Source organism: Dipodomys merriami, unplaced genomic scaffold (genome assembly GCF_024711535.1).
Source record: "Dipodomys merriami isolate MVZ:Mamm:240054 unplaced genomic scaffold, mDipMer1.0.p SCAF_286, whole genome shotgun sequence".
Taxonomy (NCBI): Eukaryota; Metazoa; Chordata; class Mammalia; order Rodentia; family Heteromyidae; genus Dipodomys; species Dipodomys merriami.
This window is the reverse complement of record NW_027204337.1, coordinates 825,866-848,843: the sequence shown is the minus strand read 5'-3', so window position 1 is coordinate 848,843 and position 22,978 is coordinate 825,866. Positions and strand designations below refer to the sequence as shown.

Sequence of the window (22,978 nt, the reverse complement as noted above, 5' to 3'; positions counted from 1 at the left end):
TTATTGGTTTATGCAGAATTAATATTCAACCTAAACTCAAATATTTCATGATTCAAATTAAGTGTTGTATTTTATTTCAAATAATCTTTTCAAGAAATATTTTATTACTCCCTCACCTGTAGTCTATATTGTAGGAGGTAGGCAATGTTCACAAAAATTCATGCTAGCAGTTCTTTTTTACTTAGGAAGGAAGTATCAGGATATCTATGACCTCACTACATTCTTTAGAAAATTAATAACAAAAATGATTGACATAGGATATTGTTATTGTGGGAACTAAGTCAAATCTTGTATGGCCTTATCAATCATTAGCTACTTTCTCAAGTACTCTTACTCCATTTAACATTAACCTGGACACTGTGCTTTTTGTAGATCTACTAAAGTGGTATGTAGTCCATGTGATATCCTTAATGTGTTTTGATTGCTTACAACAATACTTTTTAATAGAATATCTAAATAGGCTCTTCAATGGGAAGAAAAAGTAATTTTTTTTACTACATTGTTACCCTAATATGTAGTAAATTTTATCAAAACATCTTTCTGGTACCTACTTATATTTAATGTTATCATGTCAGGTTATTAGCTCCTTAGAATTGTTATCTTCTTTCTCTTGCTAGCACCAAAAATGTGTTCTGATTTATTAGGGAATCTTTGTATTTTAATTAGTGTTAACATAGAGGCAAAATATTTGATTTTTAATTCTCCCAATGTATAGATGACACAAAATACACGTTAAAAGGGTGAAATTCCAGACCTACTGTTCCCATGACAGAAGGCTAATTATTTGATGGAAATATACCCTCACAGAAGCTGGTGTCATTTGATGATTTGTCTGTGGACTTTAGCTGGGAGGAGTGGATGGACCTGGACACTGCTCAGAGGACCTTGTATAGAGATGTAATGCTGGAGACCTACAACAACCTGGTGTCTTTGGGTGAGCAAAAGTCATACTAATTTGCAAAGTCAAATGATTTGTTTTCAGTAGATAGCTGAATATTTGTCAGATTTTCAATAGTATTTAGATGTAAGGTTCCAGTGTGTGAGAAGTATCATTTCTTCCAAAGGAAAACTTCAACTTTATCATGTAACTCCTGAGGCAATTTTATTCTCATTCTTCAAGAAGCAAATCAGAAATTTGACAAAAGTTTTAAACTATGCTCCACTAACAGGAGACTGTCTTCCCAAACTTGAGGTGATTATTTTAGGTGGTATACAGTAGAAGAGGTATGACTATTGGAAATATGAACTGGAAATCACTAGTTGAAAGTGGCTATTTATAATCCAAACCTGTCCCTGGGTGCAATGGCTCAAGCCTATAATCCTAGCTACTTAGAAGGCTGAATCTGGGGAATTTCAGTTTGAAGCCAGCAATGGCTGAATAGTCCCCATGAGACTCTTATCTCCAACTAACCACTCAAAAATTAAAAGTGTAGAGGGGACTTAAACTGGTACATTGCTATCATAGAGCACAAGGGCCGAGATTAAGCAACAAAACCGGTAAAATAAATCCAAAGCTGGGGAAAGTCAATCATGAAGCCAGTGAGAACTGAGAAACAACATTTAAGAGCAACATTGTGAACAGGATGTCTGAGATGTTAGAGGAATGATGACTCAGCATGAACAATAGTTCTGCACTGGTTCTTATTAGCAGGGCCCTGTGTTCCTAAACCTAACTTGATTGTCAAGCTGGAGCAAGGTGTAGAACCATGGATAGGAGAAGCCTCAGACAAGAATTTCTCAGGTAAGTTAATGCACCTTGCATAGTGACATTGGATCCAGCCCCCAGTTGGTAAGTTCATCTTGTGCTGAACTGAGCAATAATGTTCCTAGTCAGAGAATTATGTGATCCTTTATCTCCTTTGTGAATCAAGAATTAATATGGAGATACCCTGAATTCTGTGTGGCAGTTGAGTTATAGTTAGCAATTCTCTTTCTCTGTGTGGAAATCATTCTGAAACAAACCAACAAAAAGTAATGGAGGAAATGAGATATCATTTTCTTTGAAACTAGCACAATCCGGGTAAGTGGAAATAAGGAGTACTTCTGGGCTACTATACTTTGAGAAAGCAAATTTCTTTTTTTTTTTTTGGGGGGGGGTCCAGTCGTGGGCCTGAACTCTGGGCCTGGGCACTGTCCCTCAGCTCTTCAGCATAAGGCTAGCGCTCTACCATTTGAGCCAGAGTGCTACTTTCCGGCTTTTTTTTTTCTGCTTATGTGGTGCTGAGGAATCAAACCCAGGGCCTCATGCATGCAAGGCAAGCGCTCTACCACTGAGCCACCTTCCCAGTCCCAGAGAAGGCAAATTTCTTATCAGTCATGGTTGGCAGAGACTGGGATTCAGAACCAAAGATTTTAGTATAGAGAGGATAATTGAATGATCTTTACCTGGAGGATATTTGGTCTTCCATGAATCTAAAAGGCAGGAGTGTTAGAAAAGGAATTTTGATGAAACTTTGTTAAAGATGGAGAGAAATGGTTTTTAAAATTCTCAAAGGGACCTAAAAGTAATTCTTACTAAGAAGTTAGAACTGAAGAGATATAGGTATGAATCCTTACTTCTGAGAACAATTCCTGTTTAAGTGAAAGGACAAGGGGTGTATAAAACATTCTTTTGGTCTCTGAATCTAGGAAATATTACTTTTCCTAACCTACTAGTTAAGAAAAAAGCAGCACAGTACATAAATTTTTTCAAGAAAAATGAAAAACACAGCAGCTATCCCCTTATGATCAAACAAAAGTATATTTGAGAAAAACAACACTATAATTACTAAAGGCTAGTACTTGGCTTAAAATTCTAGCAGCACATAGTTGAGTGATTTGAGTAAATATTTCCTCTGATATAAAAGAAGAAAAAATTTAAACACAAAAACATTATTTTCCACTGGAAGTAATCAGTATTACTTCAATACATTTGAGAAAAAAGCATATATTTTCTATAAATCATTTCTGACTTTGATATTTTAAAATCTCTAACAGTTACAATGAAATAAATGTCTACACTAAGTGAACTTTGGATTTTACTTATTTTTTATCTTTTTTTCTATGACTCATCTTAGATGTCCCAGGAATTGAGGATGTGATTAAGATGTGCCAGCAAAGTCAGATGAATGTCTGTGTGAAGCAACAGTCACGAAAATTAACACAGTGGAGGAAAGGGTGAGATTAGTAATGACCCTTAATTTGAGCTCAAAACATAAGCCAGAGGTGATTAGAAATAATGTGAACTCCTTAGAGATAAGGACTGAGGATTTCATTGAGTATCAGAACATGCTTCTCTATAGTGAGCCTGATGAGATGCATGCTGCATGTAGGCCTGGTGTGTCTCCTGTAATTGAAGAATCCTGCAGATATTCAGAACATTTTAGTCAAAAGTATGAGAACTCCAAATGAGCTGCAGAATTTTGAATATGGAGAAGGGAAGTATTAAACTCAGAGACCATATTCTTTTTTAAAAATTTTCTTATTTAAAAAGCTTTTTTGTCAGTTGTGGGGCTTGAACTCAGGGTCTATGCACTGTCCCTCAGCTCTTCAGCTCAACACAGTGCTCTACCACCTGAGCCACAGCACCAATTCCTGTTTTCTGGTACTTTATTGGAGATAAGAGTCTCACAGACTTTCCTGCCCTGCCTGGCTTTGAACCACAGTTCTTAGATCTCAGCCTCTTGAGTAACCAGGATTACAGCATGAACCACCAGTGCCTGGGTTAGAGATCATATTCTTTTTTTTTTGTCATGGGGCTTGAACTCTGGGCTTGGGTGCTGTCCTTGTGCTCTTCAGCTCAAGGTAAGCACTTTACCGCTTGAGTCAAAGCACCACTTCCGTTTTTCTAGCAGTTTATTGGAGATAAGAGTCTCATGAACCTTCCTTCCTGCCCGGGCTGGCTTTGAACCACAATCCTCAGATCTCAGCCTCCTGAGTAGCTAGGATTACAGGCGTGAGCCACCAGCGCCCGGCTAGAGATCATATTTTTTAGATGTAATTGGGTTTGTGTGAGAGAGACCTTCCACTTAGTAAATATAGAAAAGACTATAAGTCAGCTCTCCTTGTCTAAGAAATACTTCAGAGAGTAAGGAGAGCACCTGAATGTATGGTCTGTAAAAACATTCTACTTTAGCCTTATAGTCACTACACATCAGAAAATATACTCAGGACAGAATCCTTGTCCATGTAGTGGACATTAGTCCATTAGTCTTTCACTAAAGCAATATACCTTACAAAACCTCAGAGCAAATCTCCAGAGGAGTAGTCTGATGAGTCTCCAATTTGCAAAATTTATCTTTCAGAAGTCAGACCTGACTTTCCAGCCTGAAACACCCACAGTAGAGCTATCCTATGCATATGAGGAATGTAGGAAATTTCCCACCCAGAAGTCATCTCTCAGCAGGCATTGGAGAACTCACACAGAAGAGAAAACTTCTGAATGCAAGAAATGTGGAAAGAACTTCAGGCAGTCATACCTCATTTTTCATCAGAGAACACACACAGGAGAGAAACCTTATGAATGTAACAAATGTGGAAAATCTTTCAGACACAAGGCAAACTTTACTGTCCATTGGAGAATCCATACAGGAGAGAAACCTTATGAATGTGACAACTGTGGAAACACCTTCAGACATAAGTCAGGCCTCACTTTGCATCAGAGAAGACACACAGGAGAGAAACCTTATAAATGTGACAAATGTGGAAGGTCTTTCACCCGTAAGACACACCTTCATGTTCACCACAGAGTACACACAGGAGAGAAACCTTATAAATGTGACAAATGTGGAAGGTCTTTCACCCGTAAGACACACCTTCATGTTCACCACAGAATACACACAGGAGAGAAACCTTATGCATGTATAAAATGTGGACAGTCTTTCACCCGTAAGGCATCCCTTCATGTTCATCAAAGAACACACACAGGAGAGAAACCTTATGAATGTGACAACTGTGGAAACACCTTCAGACATAAGTCAGGCCTCACTTTGCATCAGAGAAGACACACAGGAGAGAAACCTTATAAATGTGACAAATGTGGAAGGTCTTTCACCCGTAAGACACACCTTCATGTTCACCACAGAATACACACAGGAGAGAAACCTTATAAATGTGACAAATGTGGAAGGTCTTTCACCCGTAAGACACACCTTCATGTTCACCACAGAATACACACAGGAGAGAAACCTTATGCATGTATAAAATGTGGACAGTCTTTCACCCGTAAGGCATCCCTTCATGTTCATCAAAGAACACACACAGGAGAGAAACCTTATGAATGTGACAACTGTGGAAACACCTTCAGACAGAAGTCAGACCTCACTTTGCATCAGAGAAGACACACAGGAGAGAAACCTTATAAATGTGACAAATGTGGAAGGTCTTTCGCCCGTAAGACACACCTTCATGTTCACCACAGAATACACACAGGAGAGAAACCTTATAAATGTGACAAATGTGGAAGGTCTTTCACCCGTAAGGCATACCTTCATGCTCATCAAAGAACACACACAGGAGAGAAACCTTATGAATGTAACAAATGTGGAAAATCTTTCAGACACAAGGCAAACTTTACTGTCCATTGGAGAATCCATACAGGAGAGAAACCTTATGAATGTGACAACTGTGGAAACACCTTCAGACATAAGTCAGGCCTCACTTTGCATCAGAGAAGACACACAGGAGAGAAACCTTATAAATGTGACAAATGTGGAAGGTCTTTCGCCTGTAAGACACACCTTTATGTTCACCACAGAATACACACAGGAGAGAAACCTTATGCCTGTATAAAATGTGGACAGTCTTTCACCCGTAAGGCATGCCTTCATGCTCATCAAAGAACACACACAGGAGAGAAACCTTATGAATGTAACAAATGTGGAAAATCTTTCAGACACAAGGCAAACTTTACTGTCCATTGGAGAATCCATACAGGAGAGAAACCTTATGAATGTGACAACTGTGGAAACACCTTCAGACATAAGTCAGGCCTCACTTTGCATCAGAGAAGACACACAGGAGAGAAACCTTATAAATGTGACAAATGTGGAAGGTCTTTCGCCCGTAAGACACACCTTCATGTTCACCACAGAATACACACAGGAGAGAAACTGATGCCTGTATAAAATGTGGACAGTCTTTCACCCGTAAGGCATACCTTCATGTTCATCAAAGAACACACACAGGAGAGAAACCTTATGAATGTAACAAATGTGGAAAGTCTTGCAACTGGAAGGCAGAACTTACTATTCATCAGAGAACACACACAGGAGAGAAGCCTTATGAATGTAAGATGTATGAAAAGTCCTTTACCTGAAAGTCAACCCTCAACAAACAAAAGAATTCACACAGGTGAGAAACCATATAAATATAACGAATGTGCAAAGTCTTTCATCCAGAAGACAGAACTTCATGTCCATCAGAGAATACACACAGCAGAGAAAGCTTATGAATGTAAGATATGTGAAAAGTCCTTTACCCGAAAGTCAACCCTCAACAAACAAAAGAATTCACACAGGTGAGAAACCATATAAATGTAACGAATGTGCAAAGTCTTTCATCCAGAAGACAGAACTTCGTGTCCATCAGAGAATACACACAGCAGAGAAACCTTATGAATGTAAGATATGTGAAAAATCCTTTACCCAGAAGTCAAACCTCAAGAGGCATAAGAGAATTCACACAGGTGAGAAACCTTATGAATGCAATAAATGTGGAAAGTCTTTCAGCCGGAAGTCACATGTCACTTTGCATCAGAGAACACATACAGGATAGAAACCTTATGAATGCAACAACTATGGAAAGATTTTAAGTGGAGGTCACACATGATAGAATTCACACAGTTGAGAAACCTTATAGATGTAACAAATGTGGAAAATCATTTAACCAGAACCTCCTAACTCAGCAGGCATAAGTGAATTCATACACATGAGAAATCTTAGGAATATAACAAATGTGGAAGATCTTTCACCTGGAAAAAACTCAATTTATATCAGAGAACCCACACTGGATAGAAGCCTCATGCATGTAGCAAATGTGCAGTTTTTCACTCAGAAGGCACAGCTTAGGATTCTTCATTGACTACCCACAGGAGAGACATATTATGAATACAACAAATGTGGAAAGTTTTTCAAGAAGACATAGGTCAGTTTGTCTCAGAAAATACCCAGAGGACAGAAGCCATATGAATGTAACAAATATGGAAATTCCTTAGCCATTAAAGCATAGCTGAGCCCTGGATTCAAATAGAACATGACATCTATACAATGAATAGATTATTCGATGCCACAGTTCCATGTTGGTTGTTGTGGACATGTTACTCCTGCCTATGTTATTCCAATTGTCTAACCATGGGAAAGTCAAGTGAGCCTTAACTCTACATCCTTTATATTGCAGCTCATAGATAATATCTACTGTTTCCTGTGATCTCAACCCAGCCCTGAGGGAAGGGTAGATTGTTTTTAAATACTTCCTCAGAATCCCAACACTCCTGAGTAATGGTAATGAGAAAAGAATCTAGTTGAGTGCTGGAGAGCTATCTCCTGGAACCCTTCATTCCTCTGTATAATGTCATGGAATCCAAAGCCAGAGCAAGTTTTTTTCCCTTTCTTCAAATCTTCATCAACTTATCCTGGAAATACTGATGCTCTAGTAGATAGCCTAAGCCAGGAAAAGATTCAAATCATGAATGCCTACCAAGTCTACATTTCCACTCCTGGCGAAAAATAGGTCACCTTCTTCGAAATGGACTTTTTCTGAAGGACATGAGGAAGAGCACACTTGTACAATCCACTCACCATCTTGCTGTCAAAGACCTCTAGGGAGCCTTTCTGATCAGTAGGTGACCCCACCTGTGACCATTGTTCTACGTGGCTCCCAAGATGGTTCACAGATCAGAACATCCTGAACCAATTACCAATTGATATCTTTGCCAAGAATTCACTTTTCCTTGACTGATTGGCCCCGGTTAGTCTTTTGTCCTACTGAAGTGATGCTATGAAGGGAATGACAACTTTCTGCTGATTACTGATGTGAGTCAAACACGCCAGGGGTCAAGGTCAGCTGAGAAAAGTTATCTGCCTCTTCAGGTACTCCTCAACAATCAGGGGCCCACTCAGTCTTACCCTCACCAGGTGCTTCAGGATAGATACCCAGTCACTCCCACAGTCCTTAACTCACTGAGAACCATCCAAGCTATTTTCCCTTCATCATCCACTATGCACTCTACTGACCTGATGACACTACGCCTTGTGACTACTTCCTCAGGATCCCCCTAGTCACAGGGACAAAGTTATCTTCTCTCTCTCTTTCAGGGACAGTTATCCTCTCTCTCTCTCTCTCTCTCTCTCTCTCTCTCTCTCTCTCTCTCTCTCTCTCTCTCTCTCTCTCTCTCTCTCTCTCTCTCTCTCTCACACACACACACACACACACACACACACACACACACACAGTACTCTGAAAACCCATGTAAAATTTCTGGATTTCCATGTCTAATGTTTTCTATTTGGACATCAACACAAATAAGATGATGCACAATTTGTTTCATGATATTCTATTACTATATTTATCTTTTTTTATTTGTGCTCATAGAGAGCTTTAAACTCATGGCACATTAGTCTTTGCTTTTTATGCTCAAGCTTGGTGCTCTACTCCTTATGCCACATATCAAATTTTGATATTGTTCTATTTTGTATCACGAGTCCTTCTGATAAGGGCAGTGAAGGTGTGCCCCCTGTTACATTTTCTCTTCTAAGATGTTTACAAAAAGATGTTTACATTCAAAGAACTACAATATTTTAAATTAGAAAAGTATTTTTAAAAATGGTTTCATTGCAGATCCTTAAGTCAAAATGTAGTATTTTGTTGCATATTTAAAAATAAGTAAAGATATTGTTTGGTTTTTTTTCTTTCTTCCTTTTTTTTTTTTGTCTTTCCTGGGCCTGGGCACTGTACCTCAGCTCTTCAGCTCAAGGCTAGCGCTCTACCATTTCAGCCACATCACCACTTCTGGCTTTTTCTGCTTATGTGGTGCTGAGGAATCAAACCCAGGGCCTAATGCATATAAGGCAAGCACTCTACCACTGAGCCACCTTCCCAGCCCCTATTAGAGAATTTTTTAAAAGATGAGGAATATCTGGGCACTGGTAGCTCACACCTGAAATCCTAGCTTTTCAGAAGGCTGAGATCTGAGGATCATGGTTGAAAGCCAGCCCAGGAAGGAAAGTCCATGAGACTCTTATCTCCAATAAAAACCACTCAAAAACTGGAAGTGGCGCTGTGGCTCAAGCAGTAGAGAGCTCCCCTTGAGCTGAGAAGCACAGGGATAGAGCCCAAGCCCAGAGTTCAAGTCCCACGACTGACCAAAAAAAAAAAAAAAAAGATGAGGAATATAGATTAAGTAACATTGAGCAGTCTCTTGTAAAAGCAGCATTCAGAAACTCTAAACATACCTCCATAACAATAGTAAAGATTTCCCATTTCTCAGAATTTTAGATGGAACCTGAGCATATCCCAACTGTTCACAAATGTGAACCTCTTGGCTCTCAATGACAGTTGGAGTTGAAGGCAAGACTTCATTCTTCATCTCATCATTGTGGTAAGAGGTCATAGAATGTTCACATTGAGCACCTGCCAACATACACATTGACATCGTATTGTTTCAAAAATAAATCCCACAACCACATGTTACTATAATGTCTGGATATGAAATCATTTTAAAATGGCAAAAGAGAGCATCAATCAAAATGTACTTTCATTGATTGAAAATTTCAGTGTGAATTAAAAAAAAAACAATAAAATTGGATTGGAGGAAATGCCATCACTGGAGCCCGTGAACTTCAAGATCCAGGGCCGAGTCTCAGCCTTAATGCCACTCCTGCCACCACCCAGAAGCCACTGAAACCCTGTCTGTCCTCCACCACCTACTCAGGACACAAAATCCAGTCATGGGTACAAATGAGCTGGTACAGAAGGCCAAACTGACCTAGCAGGCTGAGCAATATGGTGACATGAAGTCTCACTGAGCAAAGAGCTGAATTGTCTAATGATTAAAGGAATCTTCTCTCAGTTGCTTACAGAAATGTTATAGATGCCTATAGGTCATCTTAGAGGGTCATTTCAAGTATTGAGCAAAAAAATGGAAGGTGCTGAGAAAAACAGCAGATGATGAAGAACATAGAATCAAGAATGAGCTAGGAGATAGCTACAATGATGCACTGTCACGTTTGGAAAAGTTCTCCATCCCTAGTGCTTCACAAGCAGAAAGCAGTCTTGTATTTGAAAATGAAGAGAGACTACTACCACTACTTGGCTGAGATTGCTGCTGCTGATGACAAGAAAGGGATTGTGAATCGTTCATAACCAGCATACCAAGAAGCTTTTGAGATCAGCCAAAAGGAAATGCAAGCTGAGTGCTAGTGGTTCACACCTGTAATCCTAGCTACTCAGGAGGCTTAGATCTGAGCATCACCGTTCAAAGCCAGCCCAGCCTGGGCAGGAATGTCTGAGAGACTTTTGTTTTTCTTGTGAAAATAGTGTACAGAGGGGTTACAATTACATGAGCAAGGTAATGAGTACATTTCATATCAAGCATTGTTGCCTCCTCCTTTGTTTCCCCATCCCATCCCTTCCTATCCCCCCCTCACATCTCATCACACCCTCCACCCCCATGTGCCAAAATTGTAAAATTCGTTTTTCGGCATAACGTCTTGTACTTCATATTGTTGCAATGGGTCCACCTGTATCCCTATTTAAACAATTTGTTTTTTCCCTTCCCCTCCACAAATTATACAACATCAAATACAGTGAAAACAGGGGTTATACCATCAGGGAGGGACATACGAAGCAATAAAGAAATCTTATAAATATGTTAGAAACAATAGCAAGATAGAAACATTTGAGACTCTTATATCTGATAAACCTCTCAGAAAACCAGAAGTGGCGCTGTGGCTCAAGTAGTAGAGCACTAGCTTTGAGCTGAAGAGCTGAGAGACAGCGCACAGACCCAGAGTTCAAGCTTCACAACTGATAAACCTATCAGTTTGGGTCTGCCCCTTAACTTCTCTGTGTTTTATTATGAAATTCTGAACTCCCCAGAGGAAGCTAGCTTTCTTGCAAAGACAGCTTTTGATGAAGTCATTGTTGAACTTGATACATTCAGTGAAGAGTGGTTCAAAGACTGCACGCTAATAACGTAGTTACTGAGCGAAAAGTTGACATTGTGGATATAAGATGAAGTGAAAGCAGGAGAAGGAGGGGAAAATTAAATGGCTTTCCAACTTTTGTCTGCCTCATTCTAAAATTTATACAGTAGACCATTTGTCATCCATACTGTCCCACAAATAGTTTGTCATTTATGATTTATGACAGGTTTACGTTGCTTCTATTTGAATTTCTATATTTCCCAGGGTTTTTTTTGTTGCTTAATATTAGGGGAATAGATATTGCCCATTAACATTTAGTAAGCTATCTGTTTTCATCTTGAGATGACCAATATGAGGATGTAGAATTTTTATACAAGTTGTAAATGTTTGGCATGTACTTTGGTACATGGTGACTTCACAAAGGCCAGTGTTAAAACTGCTTCCAGGTCAAAGTGAAGAAATCTTCCTACATATTGGTTTGTACTGGTGGAGAATAAAAGGGAAAACTGGTTCCAGGCACAGGTGTAGTTATTCTGGATATTAGAAAGTTTGGGCGCACTTGCAGGGCTGTGGTACAAACATATTCCATGGCTGTTACATGCTGGAATCATGTATTTCTGTGGAAGAGTTATCTCAGTGTGCACAACTTAGAGTACAGCACTAGAAGTATTCTTTGACACAAAGTTGCGTCTCAATTAACTCTGGATAAGGGCAGAAATAGTTCACATTCCATTATTTGTAATGTTTGCTCATTATTTTTGCTACACATTTTATTTGTATTTAAATGTTTTAGGCAACCTACGAACAAATGTAAAAGTAAAGATGCAGTGAAAATGAACTGTTTGGTAATCATTATTACTACTTTCTCTACAACTTTCATGTAAATTAGTCTTTTGGTTTTGAAACACCTCAAAAGAAATTGTACATTATTATAAACTTGTTCCTTACTCCCTTTTGGCAGCTAATGGGCTTTCACCAAGTTTAAAGTGCAAAGTTTATCACAATAGCAAAAATACTAATCTATCTAATGACCATCTCCTACAGAGCCAAGTTTTTCCTTTGGGAGGGGAAAATTGATTTGAAAAGTAATATGTTCCAGTTAAAATTTTGATATATAGCATTTTCTAACTTAGGAAGCCACAACGTTTTTGACCCATCATGACATTGGTTAGCATTAACTATAAATTCTGTTTTGGTTTTTGAGAATTTCTTGATTCTGTTTGCCTTCTGATTTTGGTCATTTTATTTGTCAGGTGCACAGGATTACCTTCCTTTTTTTTAGTCTTCTGTCTTGTCACCAACCATTCCTCCTTGGTGGCCATGTGCTTTGGAAAAGGTCACATGACTTTTCTGGCTCTACTTACTGTCTAAGATCCCTTGCTTTCTTTGCTTGCATCCCACAAACTATTAACCTCATCCTCTACTGCAGCATATCTCACCTTACTTGATGAGACTGTATATCTCCTATAAACTCTATCCCAAATGGTCTGCCATTGTTTGCCTTTAAATCTTCTCTAAGTAATGATGGGTCTGAGTTATACCAAATCTCACCCTACAGAGTATTTCCTCAGAATGTTACAGAAGACACCAAATAAAAGTGCCATTTTAAAAGACAGGTGGGGCTGAGAAGGTGGCTCAGTGATAGAGTGCTTGCCTCACAAGCATAAGGCCCTAGTTTCTATTCCTCAGCACCACATACACAGAAAAAGTCCGAAGTGGTGCTGTGGCTCAAGTGGTAGAGCACTCACCTCAAGCTGAAGAGCTGAGGGACAGCGCCCAGGCCCCACGACCAAGAAAAAAAAAAAGATATATTTTTTTCTTTCAGAATGTAAGATCCTCCAGAGCAGGGACAATATTTTCTGTATGTTCTATTATGTCAGTACACTGTAAATGCTCAATAAATATTGATTATTGGAGGCAAAAAAAATCTGCTGTCATTGGAAATATCAACTATACCAATTACTATTCTTGAGTTTGATATAGTTCTAAAATAAAAACTGCCATTCTTTCAAAGAAACATAGACACATATGTGTATATAAACACACATACAATGCTTTGGAGTAATCAGATTACATTTCATTAATATGAAATATTAAATCAGTGTTTTGTATAAATCAGTACAAACTCATCCAGTCAATTGAATCCATCCAGACTCCTTCATAACACCTGTAAACTTATCAGATCTTTTGCACAAGCATTAGTCCTCCTGAGTTAGCTGGTCAGGAGAAGCCACAACAGGACACAAGGTGTATTATCAGGGCCTTAAAAATAGGCCCACAAAAGAGGTGTGATCAGTTTTGAAAGAAGGGATGGATATCAGTAAGATTATTAAATTATTTGGGATTGAAAATCAAAGAAATGAAGATCTCTACAAAGAAGGGGACTAAAAAGAAAGGAAACACCTCTGAGGTCCAATCAGTCCAGTGTTCATGTACAAGTCTTCCAGGGGTGATGGGCCACAGTGTGATGCCCAGGGGCCCACATGCTTAACTGCTCAAGGCAGGATGAGATGAAGTCTGGGAGCCTGTATACAGGAAGGCTGAAGGTCAAGGTGATAGGAGGCAGAACCTCTACAAGAGGGGCCCTTTGTGTGTAATCCTCGTTACTCAGGAGGCTGAGATCTGAGGATCAGGGTTCAAAGCCAGCCCAGGCAAAAAAAAAAACTATAAAACTTTTTTTTTTTTTTTTTTTTTGCTAGTCCTATGGCTTGAACTCAGCATCTGGGAGCTATCCAGAGCTCTTTTGCTCAAAGGTAGCACTCTATGCCACAGCACCACTTCTAGATTTTTCTGTAAATAACTGGAGATAGGAAACTAACAGATTTTCTTGCCCAGGCTGGCTTTGAACTGACATCCTCAGATACCAGCCTCCTGAGAAGCTAGAATTAAAGGCCTGAGCAATTGACACCTAGCTCATACGAAACTCTTATCTCCAAGTAATCACCAAAAGGCCAGAAGTGGAGGTGTGGTTCAATTGGTAGAGTGCTAGCCTTGAGCATACATATTAAGGGACAGCACCCTGGCTTGAGATCAAGCCCCAGGATCAACAGAAGGAATAGAAAAGAAATAATCTGAAAATCACAAGCCAGGAAGATGCAGGATATGGAGCAGAAGGAGTATACTGTGTTTATGTAGCAGATAGACAAGGTGAGACCCAATGAGGCCAGAGGTCTGTGGAGCAGGTAAGACACATGCCTAAGTGTCTCCTAGGATGGCAACATGCAGCATTTTGCATCTGTACCAGCAGGTGGCACTAAAACAACAAGGTTAGGCAGGCCTAGTTGGTTGGCTCTAAGTAATGAGCAGGTGATTTTGTATATTTGCTAGGTGTTGGGGGTGGAATGGGGTGAACTGAGGCCCTTCAGGATTCCTTCATTCTTCCATTATCTTGCTCATCATTCCATTTTACAGATGAGGAAAGCTCTGAGCGGATTTTTAAAATTAGTTATTTGCCTGATTTTTGCTAGCATTGGGGCTTTAACTCAGAGTCTGTCACTCTTACTTGGCTTTTCTTCTCAAGGCTGGCACTCTTCCCACTGGAGCCATATGTTCACTTTTGGGATTTTGCTGGTTCATGGGAGATAAGAATCTCTCAAATATATCTGCTGGGGCTGGCTTTGAACTGAGATCTTCAGATCTCTGCCTCCCCGAATAGCTAGGATTACAGTCGTAAGCCATCAGTGAGTTGTTTTAGAGATGATTTTTTAAAGTAATATTTTTTTCTTTTTCTTTTTATTGTGAAAATACTGTACAGAGGGGTTACAATTACATGGGCAAGATAATGAGTACATTTCTTATAAGATAATATTTCTGTGTTCATCCATGGTGTGTGTGTGTGTACCCTCGTGCACGCATACACACACACACACACACACACACAGAAGCAGGGACATTGTCCAAGCCCAGTCAAAGGACAGAGCAATGTTCACACCAACCATTTATTGTCCAGTGGTCTTAGATTTTGGGTGAGGGGAGGGGAGTGTTCTGTTACTCCCTGCCTTTTGGGCTATTCCTATTCCTTCCTGGTGACTACTTTGTTTCTCATCACAGACTCCCAAAACTCTCCTAGGGAGAACATCCTTTCTACCAGAATGGGAGTTCAGGGCTGCCACCCCCAAGATCTCATGTCTTTCTTTCCAGCTGTAGGCTTTCTCATTATGGGAAGAACATGGGCTCACGAGCCAGGGATCATAAATTAGCCACCTTTACTGCCTTAACCTGAAACCTGCCACATCCCTAGATGGAGGCTGGACACACAGACTTCATTCCTTCATTCTGCAAGCCATTCCTTTGCCACACTGCACATGGCAGCATGCGTGATCTGGGAAGGGTCTCAGATCAGCTTCTCTGGACAAAAGCAGATAAATAGTAACAAACAGATATGGAAAAATAACATAGGAAGGATTCTGGAGGCGGAGAACTAAGGATCTTGGTTCAAAGACAACTTGGGTAGGAAAAGTCCCTAGACTTACCTTCAAAGAACCAGCAAATATTCCAAAGTTGGGCTGTGTTTAAAGTGGCAGAGTTCCAGCCTTGATCAAAAAAGTTAAGGGATAGTGACTAGGTTCTGAGTTGAAGCCTCATTACCAACAATAGATAGATAGATAGATAGATAGATAGATAGATAGATAGATAGATAGATAGATAGATAGATAGATTTTCTGTGTACTGGTATTAGCTACTCAGGAGACTGGGAGTGAGGCAAGAATCATGGTGTGCAGCCAGACAGGAAAGTCCATAAGACACTTATCTCCAATTAACTATCAAAAAGCTGAAAGCAGAGCTGTGGCTCAAGAGATACAGAGATAACCTTGAGTAGAAAAGCTGAGGGACAATGTGCAGGTCCTAAATTCAATTCCCAGGATGAGCGTGCACACATGCATACATACACACACGTGTGCATGCGTGCATACACACACACACACACAGAGGAAGATACAGTAGTATGACCATGGGGTGTGGGGTATAGAAGGGGTGGCTGACTGGGAGCCGTGTTTTGGGTGTGGTGCTGGGGACAGAACTGGAGGAAGGGTCTCCTACAGGCCTAAGAATGGGGACTTCAGTAACAGGAAGAGCCAGCATCCAAATCTAAGGGAGAACAGCAAACGGGGAGGAGACAGAACTCTCTACACAGTTCTAGATTGTTCTGCAAGGTCCTAGTGTGGTAGGCAGGTGAATGAATGTTCTCTTCATAGCCTTCATCACTCTGGCTGTTAGTGGACCCCCTTGGTGTGTATGCAGGTCCTTGGTGTGTATGTATGCAGGTCCTGGGGCTTGAATTCAGAGCCTGGACATTGACCTTGAGCTGTTTATGCTCAAGGCTAGCATGCTACCTTTTGAGGAACATCTGTGCTTCCAGCTTTTTAGTAATTAAAGGGAAATGAGTGTCTCATAGCTCATGCCTGTAATCCTAGCTACTCAGGGAGCTAAGATATGAGGATCATGGTTCAAAGCTAGCCCAAACAGGAAATTCCATGAGACTTTTATCTATAATTAACCAAACGAAAACTAGAAGTGTTGCTATGGCTCCAAGTGGTAGAGTGCTAGCCTTGAGCAAAAGAGTTCAGGAACACCTAGGTCCTGAGTTCAAGCCTCGGTACTGACTCCCTCCTACCCCCTGTAGTAACTCAAAAAAAGAAGTCTCACAAACTTTCATGCTCAGGTTGGCTTTGAACCATGATCTTCAGATTTCAGCCTCCTGAGTAGCTAAGATTACAGGTGTGAACCACCAGCATCTACCTCACTTGACTTTTCACTCAAGACAGCCCTCTACCACTTGAGACACAGCTCCACTTCCAGGTTGTTATTGTTTTTTTTTTTTTTTTTGAGTAACTGGACATAAGAGTCTGTTGGATTTTTCTTCCCAGGCTGACTTTAAACCATCATCCTCTGATCTCAGCCTCCTGAGTAGTGAGAATTACAGGTGTGAGTAACGAGCACCTGGCTACAGCTCTCTTCTTGTCCATTTTTCAGTCCCGCCAACCTCCCTAGCTTCCTGCCCTGGCTTTTCACTCCCTTGCTATCATTGGTGTTGATTGTCACTCCCTCCTATTTTGAATGAATCACTCAGTCTCTGGTCCTAGGTATCTACTGCAATGCTATTATGATGAGTAGGGCAAACATAAGGAAATAAGCCAGGGATAGACAGTATGGAATCTGAGCCTGCTACCTCTTACATCTGCCACAGTATGAGTGATCTTGGGGCTTCTGATAATGCCACTGCCCTCTTGGAGACCTCTAAGGAGTTAGATGAATGCCCACTCACTGCAGACATGCCAAGTCCTGGGGTGCAGGACACTAGGCTCCTCCTGTACCCCACTGCCACCAAAGGGACTGTGAGAGGTCACCTCTGTCTTCTGAGCCTTCATTTCCTCCATAGTTCACAGACATTGTCCTTAAACCCTTGCATTCCAATCCCTTCTCCTTTCTCCTGGATCTTTGCCAGAAGTCTCAGACTTATGATTTTTGGGCTTTGCTTTCAGCTAAGCCGATCTGTCTGGTGCCAGCCTGGAAATCACACCATTATCATCATCCTTTCTTCATAGAGAAGAGAATGAATGGGGATTAAAGGTTTGTGATGATGAGATGGGAAAATGGAGACCCAGTCTTTGAATCAGGAGTTTGTTAAAGAATATTAAAAACATGGAAGTGGCTCTGTGGCTCACGCGGTAGAGCACTCGCCTTGAGCTGAAGAGTGCAAGGACAGTACCAGGCCCAGATTTCAAGACCCACGACAGACAAAAAAAATAAAAAAGAATATTAAGAACAAGCCAGACACTGGTTCCTGCCTGCCATTCAAGCAACTTAAAGAGGCTGAGATCTAAAGACCTTGGTTTGTAGTCATCCTGGGCAAAAAAGCTTGTGAGATTCTTACCGACAATTAAGTTTTAAAAAGTCAGAAATGGGGGCTGAGAAGATGGCTTAGTGGTAAAGCGCTTGCCTTGCATGCCTGAGGCCCTGGGTTCGATTCCTCAGCACCACATAAGCAAATAGAAAAAAACCGGAAGTGGTGCTGTGGATCAAGCAGTAGAGTGCTAGCCTTGAGCTGAAGAGCTGAGGGACAGCGCCAAGGCCCAGAGTTCAGGCCCCACAACCCGAACCAAAAAAAAAAAAAGTCAGAAATGGAAGTGTGGCTTAAGTGGTAAATACCAGACTTGAGCAGAAAAGCTAAGCAAGAGAGCAAGCCCTAGTATCAGAGCACTTGCACATGCATGCGCACACACACACACACACACACACACACATACATACACACACAATAAAATGTGTTTTAAATACTGACCCATAAACCAGCACTTCTAGGTGAATCTATTCTTTTTTCAAAACCCTTGGCTAAGGCTTTGGCTTCATCAGCTTGAGGTCCCAGAATAAATAGCATCAACACTGAAGATCCCTAAAAAAGCCAAAGTAAGGACACCTGGTAAGAAATTTTGCATCCCACCAGGAAGGTTGAAGACACAGACCACAGTTTGTTAAAATAAATACTTAAATAAAAAGGGACGTGGATGTTGGTGGCTCATGCTCGTAATCCTAGCTACTTGTGGGGCAGAGATCTGAGGATCACTATTCGAAGCAAATCTGGGCAGAAATGTCTATGAGTTTCTTTCTTGCTTGCTTGCTTTCCTTTTTATTTTTTGCCAGTCTTGGGCCTTAAACTCTAGGCGTGGGCACTGTCCCTAAATTTTTGCTTAAGGATTGCGCTCTATCACTTGAGCCATATAGCCACATCTGGCTCTTTCTGTGATTGACTGGAGATAAGAATCTCCTGAACTTTCCTGCCTTTACTGGCTTTTAAACCCAGATTCTCAGATCTCTGCCTCCTGAGTAGCTAGGATTACAGGTGGGAGCCACCAGGATAGGCTTGTCTGAGACTCTTATCTCCAGTTACCCACCAAGAAAACTGAATGGGGAGGCTGTGGTTCAAGGGGTTGAGTGCTAGCATAAGCAATAAAACCTCAAGGACAGGACCCAAACCTTGAGTTCAAGGCACAGGACCACACAAAAATAATAAAGAGAGAAGTAGCAAGGGGACAGTGGGAGGAGAGATTTACCATTCATCAAATACAATAGTCTAGAAGCTGACAAGGTGATGACCCAAGTCACAACCAATCATCTATTTGAGGAAGCACAGTGACAACCAAGTAAATAAACAAATATGTGAAGCAACCATAGCAAGATCAACAGTGCAGGTGAGAGGGCTTTAAAGGGGTCATTGTGAGTCAAGTGCTGGTGGCTCACACCTGTTATCCTAACTACTCAGGAGGCTGAGATTTGAGGATCCTGTTTCAAAGCCAGCCCAGGCACTAAAGTCCATGAGACTTTTATCTTCAATACACTACTTAAAAAAGCTGTGGCTCAAGTGGTAGAGCACTAGCCTTAAGCTCAAGGACAGGGCCCAGGCCCTGAGTTCAAGCCCCAGTCCTCAGACTTCAGCTTCCTGAGTAGATAGGATTACATATGTGAGCCACCACAGCCAGGCAACCTTTTACTATATATTATCTCATTTAATTCCCATGGCTGCCCCAATAGGAGGGCTCAGTCTGAAAGTATCAGTTCTCATTTACTTTCAGTCAATGATCAGGTCTGTTTTTCCACTGAAAGTAGTCTTGTCTCTGGGAGGAGGATAAAAATCCCTTGTTTGGTGCATCCTATATTACAAAAGTGATGAAAGGGGCTGGGAAGGTGGCTCAGTGGTAGAGTGCTTGCCTTGCATGCATGAGGCCCTGGGTTCGATTCCTCAGCACCACATAAGCAAAAAGAAAAAAGCTGGAAGTGGCGCTGTGCTTCAAGTGGTAGAGCGCTAGCCTTGAGCTGAAGAGCTGAGGGAGAGCGCCCAGGCCCAGAGTTCAGGCCCCATGACCAGAACCAAAAAAAAAAAAAAAAAAAAAAAAAGTGATGAAAGGGCATGAGATTAAATCTGGGTTCTTAAAGTATTGTGGGGAAGCCTGGCCTGGTTTTCAACTTTGATTAAAAAGTGACTCTGGGAAGATAAAAGGAAAACAAAACACACCTCAACTCCAATTTCCTTCAGAGTACTCTAGGAAGCTAGTTGAAGAGAGGTGAAGGGGAGAGAGACTAAATAATTTCCTTCCTTTTATGACTTTGACTGCTATACTTCCCTCAAGCAGTAATTACTGAATACAATAGCTACAATGTACCTAGCTGGGGAAGGTCCTCAGTTTACTTTCCCAAGGTGGAGAAGTATATGAGCTAAAATCTTCAGGTCTCAGGTTTACTTAGGCTGCTTGGCTCAGGGAAGAGGGGGACCTTTTCTGCAAATTCTTCAGTCCAGAAAGAGCTCTAGTTTATTCTCAATAAACAGTAGCAGGTGCTGCTAGAGATAAGGATGGTATAGAATAGATTGTGACCTAGGAGCTCACATCCTCTCGAGGGAGGCCCAAACTGAGACCTGCTCTGTGGAGAAATCAAAGAACTAGTGAGAAAATGAATATTTTAGGTCAGCAGGCAAGGGAAGGGGTTGCTGAGGTAGAACTTCTGCTCCTGTTCCTGAGAAAATGGAGAGAACTACACAAAGGTTTATTTGTGTGTGTGTGTGTGTGTGTGTGTGTGTGTGTATGCATGCCAGGGGGCTTGAACTCCAGGTCTCATGCCCTTGCTTAGCTTTTCGTGCAAGGCAGATCCTCTACCACTTGAGCCAAACCTCCACTTTGAGGTGTTTTGCTAGTTTATTGGAGATAGGAGTCTGTCAGCTTTGTCTGCCCAGTCTGGCTTTTAACAAGTATCCTCAGATCTCAGCCTACTGAGTAGCTAGGGTTATAAGCAGAAGCCTTCAAGTATCCAGGTCCACACAAAGGTTTAGAGAAGAAATTTCTAGAAGTTTGCAAAGGCCCTGCCTGATTTGTTAACTTCTTGGGTATTTATTTAGTTAGGAAAACAGCAAGATCAGCCTAACTAGGAGAAAAGCAAAAGGTGTAAATCGGTCATATCATATGGACCTTGCAGGCTGTAAGGATTCTTGTGGATTGTTAATGTGAAGGAAAAGTACTGGTGAGTCCCCACAGTTCACCTGGGGTTCTAGCCGCTCCTCTGGCTACTCTGTTACAGCAGTGTGCCCAATATAAAAGAACTATAATATTAGTCATCGCATCATTCACAGTAGTGGAAAGGTAGGAGCAACCCAAATGTCCATGGATGAATAAACAAAATGTGATCTATGCATCCAATGAAATACTATTCAATCTTAAAAAGGAATGGCATTCGGACCCATGCTACATGAATGAATCTATATATTGTAAGTGAAATAAACCAGATATAAAAAACGACAATTTGTTTCCACATCCATAGTTAAACAATAGTAAAAATAAATAAATAAAAGTCAAATTTGCTGGGTACCCATGGGTCACATTTATAATACTAGCTTCTCAATGGGCTGAGAACTGAGGATGGAGGCTTGAAGCCAGGCTAGGCAGAAAAATCTCTGGGGCTCTTAACCCAATTATACCAGAAAGTCAGAAGTAGAAGTGGGACTCAACAGTAGAATATCAGCCTTGCGCAAAAAAAATTCAACTTCGAGTGGAGAATGAGTCGGTCAGTGCGGGTGAGAAAGAGCAAGCTTTCTGGGTGCAACAGCACTGTGGCAGAGCAGAGCACACAAAGCCAGCCCTAGGCTGATGAGCAAGGGCAGAAAAGACAGCAGAAGTTTGATTACTTTTATTGGCCAGCCCTGTGGGTTGACTCCAGGGACTGGGTCCTGCTCCTGACCCTCATTGTGCTTAAGGCTAGTGCTCTACCACTTGAGCCACAGCCCTGACCTGCTTTTGGCTTTTTCTGAGTCTTTATTGGAAATAACACTTTCATGGACTTCCTGCCAGACTGGCTTCAGAGATTGATCCTCAGATCGCGGCCTCCCGAGTAGCTAGGCATACAGGCATGAGCTACTACTTCCCCCCCATTTCATTAACTCTTGTGTGTCATCCCCAGGAATGTGCACTGGAACCAAGGTGACGCAAGCCTTCAGGGGAGCCCCAGACCCCGGGGGCTGAGCAAAGGTGCGACTCCAGCATTATCTCCAAAGCCCAAGGAACTCGATTCCAGTGACCATTAGCAGCAGCAGAGGAGGCAGGGATCAGACTGGAGTGCACTCCAACTGCACCAAAATGCACCAGGAGCACCAATTAGCTCCCAACAACACAACTCCGCCTCTTTCTCACTGCCCAGTGGGTGAGGGAGCTACCGGGGAGCAGGATGCACGGTCGCAGCTTCAGAAGAGGGACTGAAGAACGCAAAAAATCATATATATATATATATATATATATATATATATATATATATATATATAATCACAGCACCTAACAGCCATTTTTGCTTCTGTATGAATTGCTTTGTACTGGATGATTGTATGGTTTTTGTATGATTTTAACTGTGACTGGTTTTAGTTACTTAGTAGAGGAAAGTCAGCCTGGGAGCCTAGAGTTGCTTAGTAAAAGACTTCAAAGGGTTTACAGCCCTGACCAAGGGGCAAAGTCCTCAGAATTATCCCCACAGCTGCAATGCCCCTCCTGGAGGCTGAAGCAGTAAAGCCCTAGGGAAGAATTATAATGTTTTAAGAAACCTAAGCAACTCCATTTTTGTTTAACACTCCATCTCAGTTCTGCGACTTGACTCGTGATCCACTTTAGCCCCAATGCTAGGAATTTATGACAGAAAGCCATGCACAATTCTTGGAGCCATAGATGGCATTTGCTTAAGGCAGGTGTTAGCCCCCAAGTGGTGTTGCCCCCCACCCACCTAGGACTAAGAGTTGTTAACCAACCCATTCTTCAGAGCCCGGGGCAAGGCATGCCATGCATTCTGTTGGTCCGGGTGTGACGTAACCTTTTTCGGTCAAGCTATGGACC

At 41.3% G+C, this 22,978-nt stretch overlaps 1 protein-coding gene across 1 annotated transcript; it reads left to right on the top strand.

The window, feature by feature from the left end:
• Positions 1-900: 900 nt before the first annotated feature.
• On the top strand, positions 901-10,338 carry LOC138838635 (zinc finger protein 420-like). The gene is made up of 7 exons (XM_070038037.1): positions 901-934; positions 1,652-1,741; positions 3,057-3,156; positions 4,226-5,543; positions 5,712-6,042; positions 6,497-6,664; positions 10,226-10,338. Exons 1-7 carry the CDS (start codon positions 901-903, stop codon positions 10,336-10,338), a joined length of 2,154 nt encoding a protein of 717 aa, XP_069894138.1.
• The last annotated feature ends 12,640 nt before the right edge of the window (positions 10,339-22,978 follow it).

Excerpts from the sequence above, each read along its gene's own strand:
- LOC138838635 (XM_070038037.1), top strand. The coding sequence starts at position 901 with ATGCTGGAGACCTACAACAACCTGGTGTCTTTGG. Across the intron at positions 3,157-4,225 it reads TTAACACAGTGGAGGAAAGG|AGCAAATCTCCAGAGGAGTA; the intron begins GTGAGATTAGTA and ends ACAAAACCTCAG. Across the intron at positions 6,043-6,496 it reads ATGTGGAAGGTCTTTCGCCC|GTGAGAAACCATATAAATGT; the intron begins GTAAGACACACC and ends GAATTCACACAG.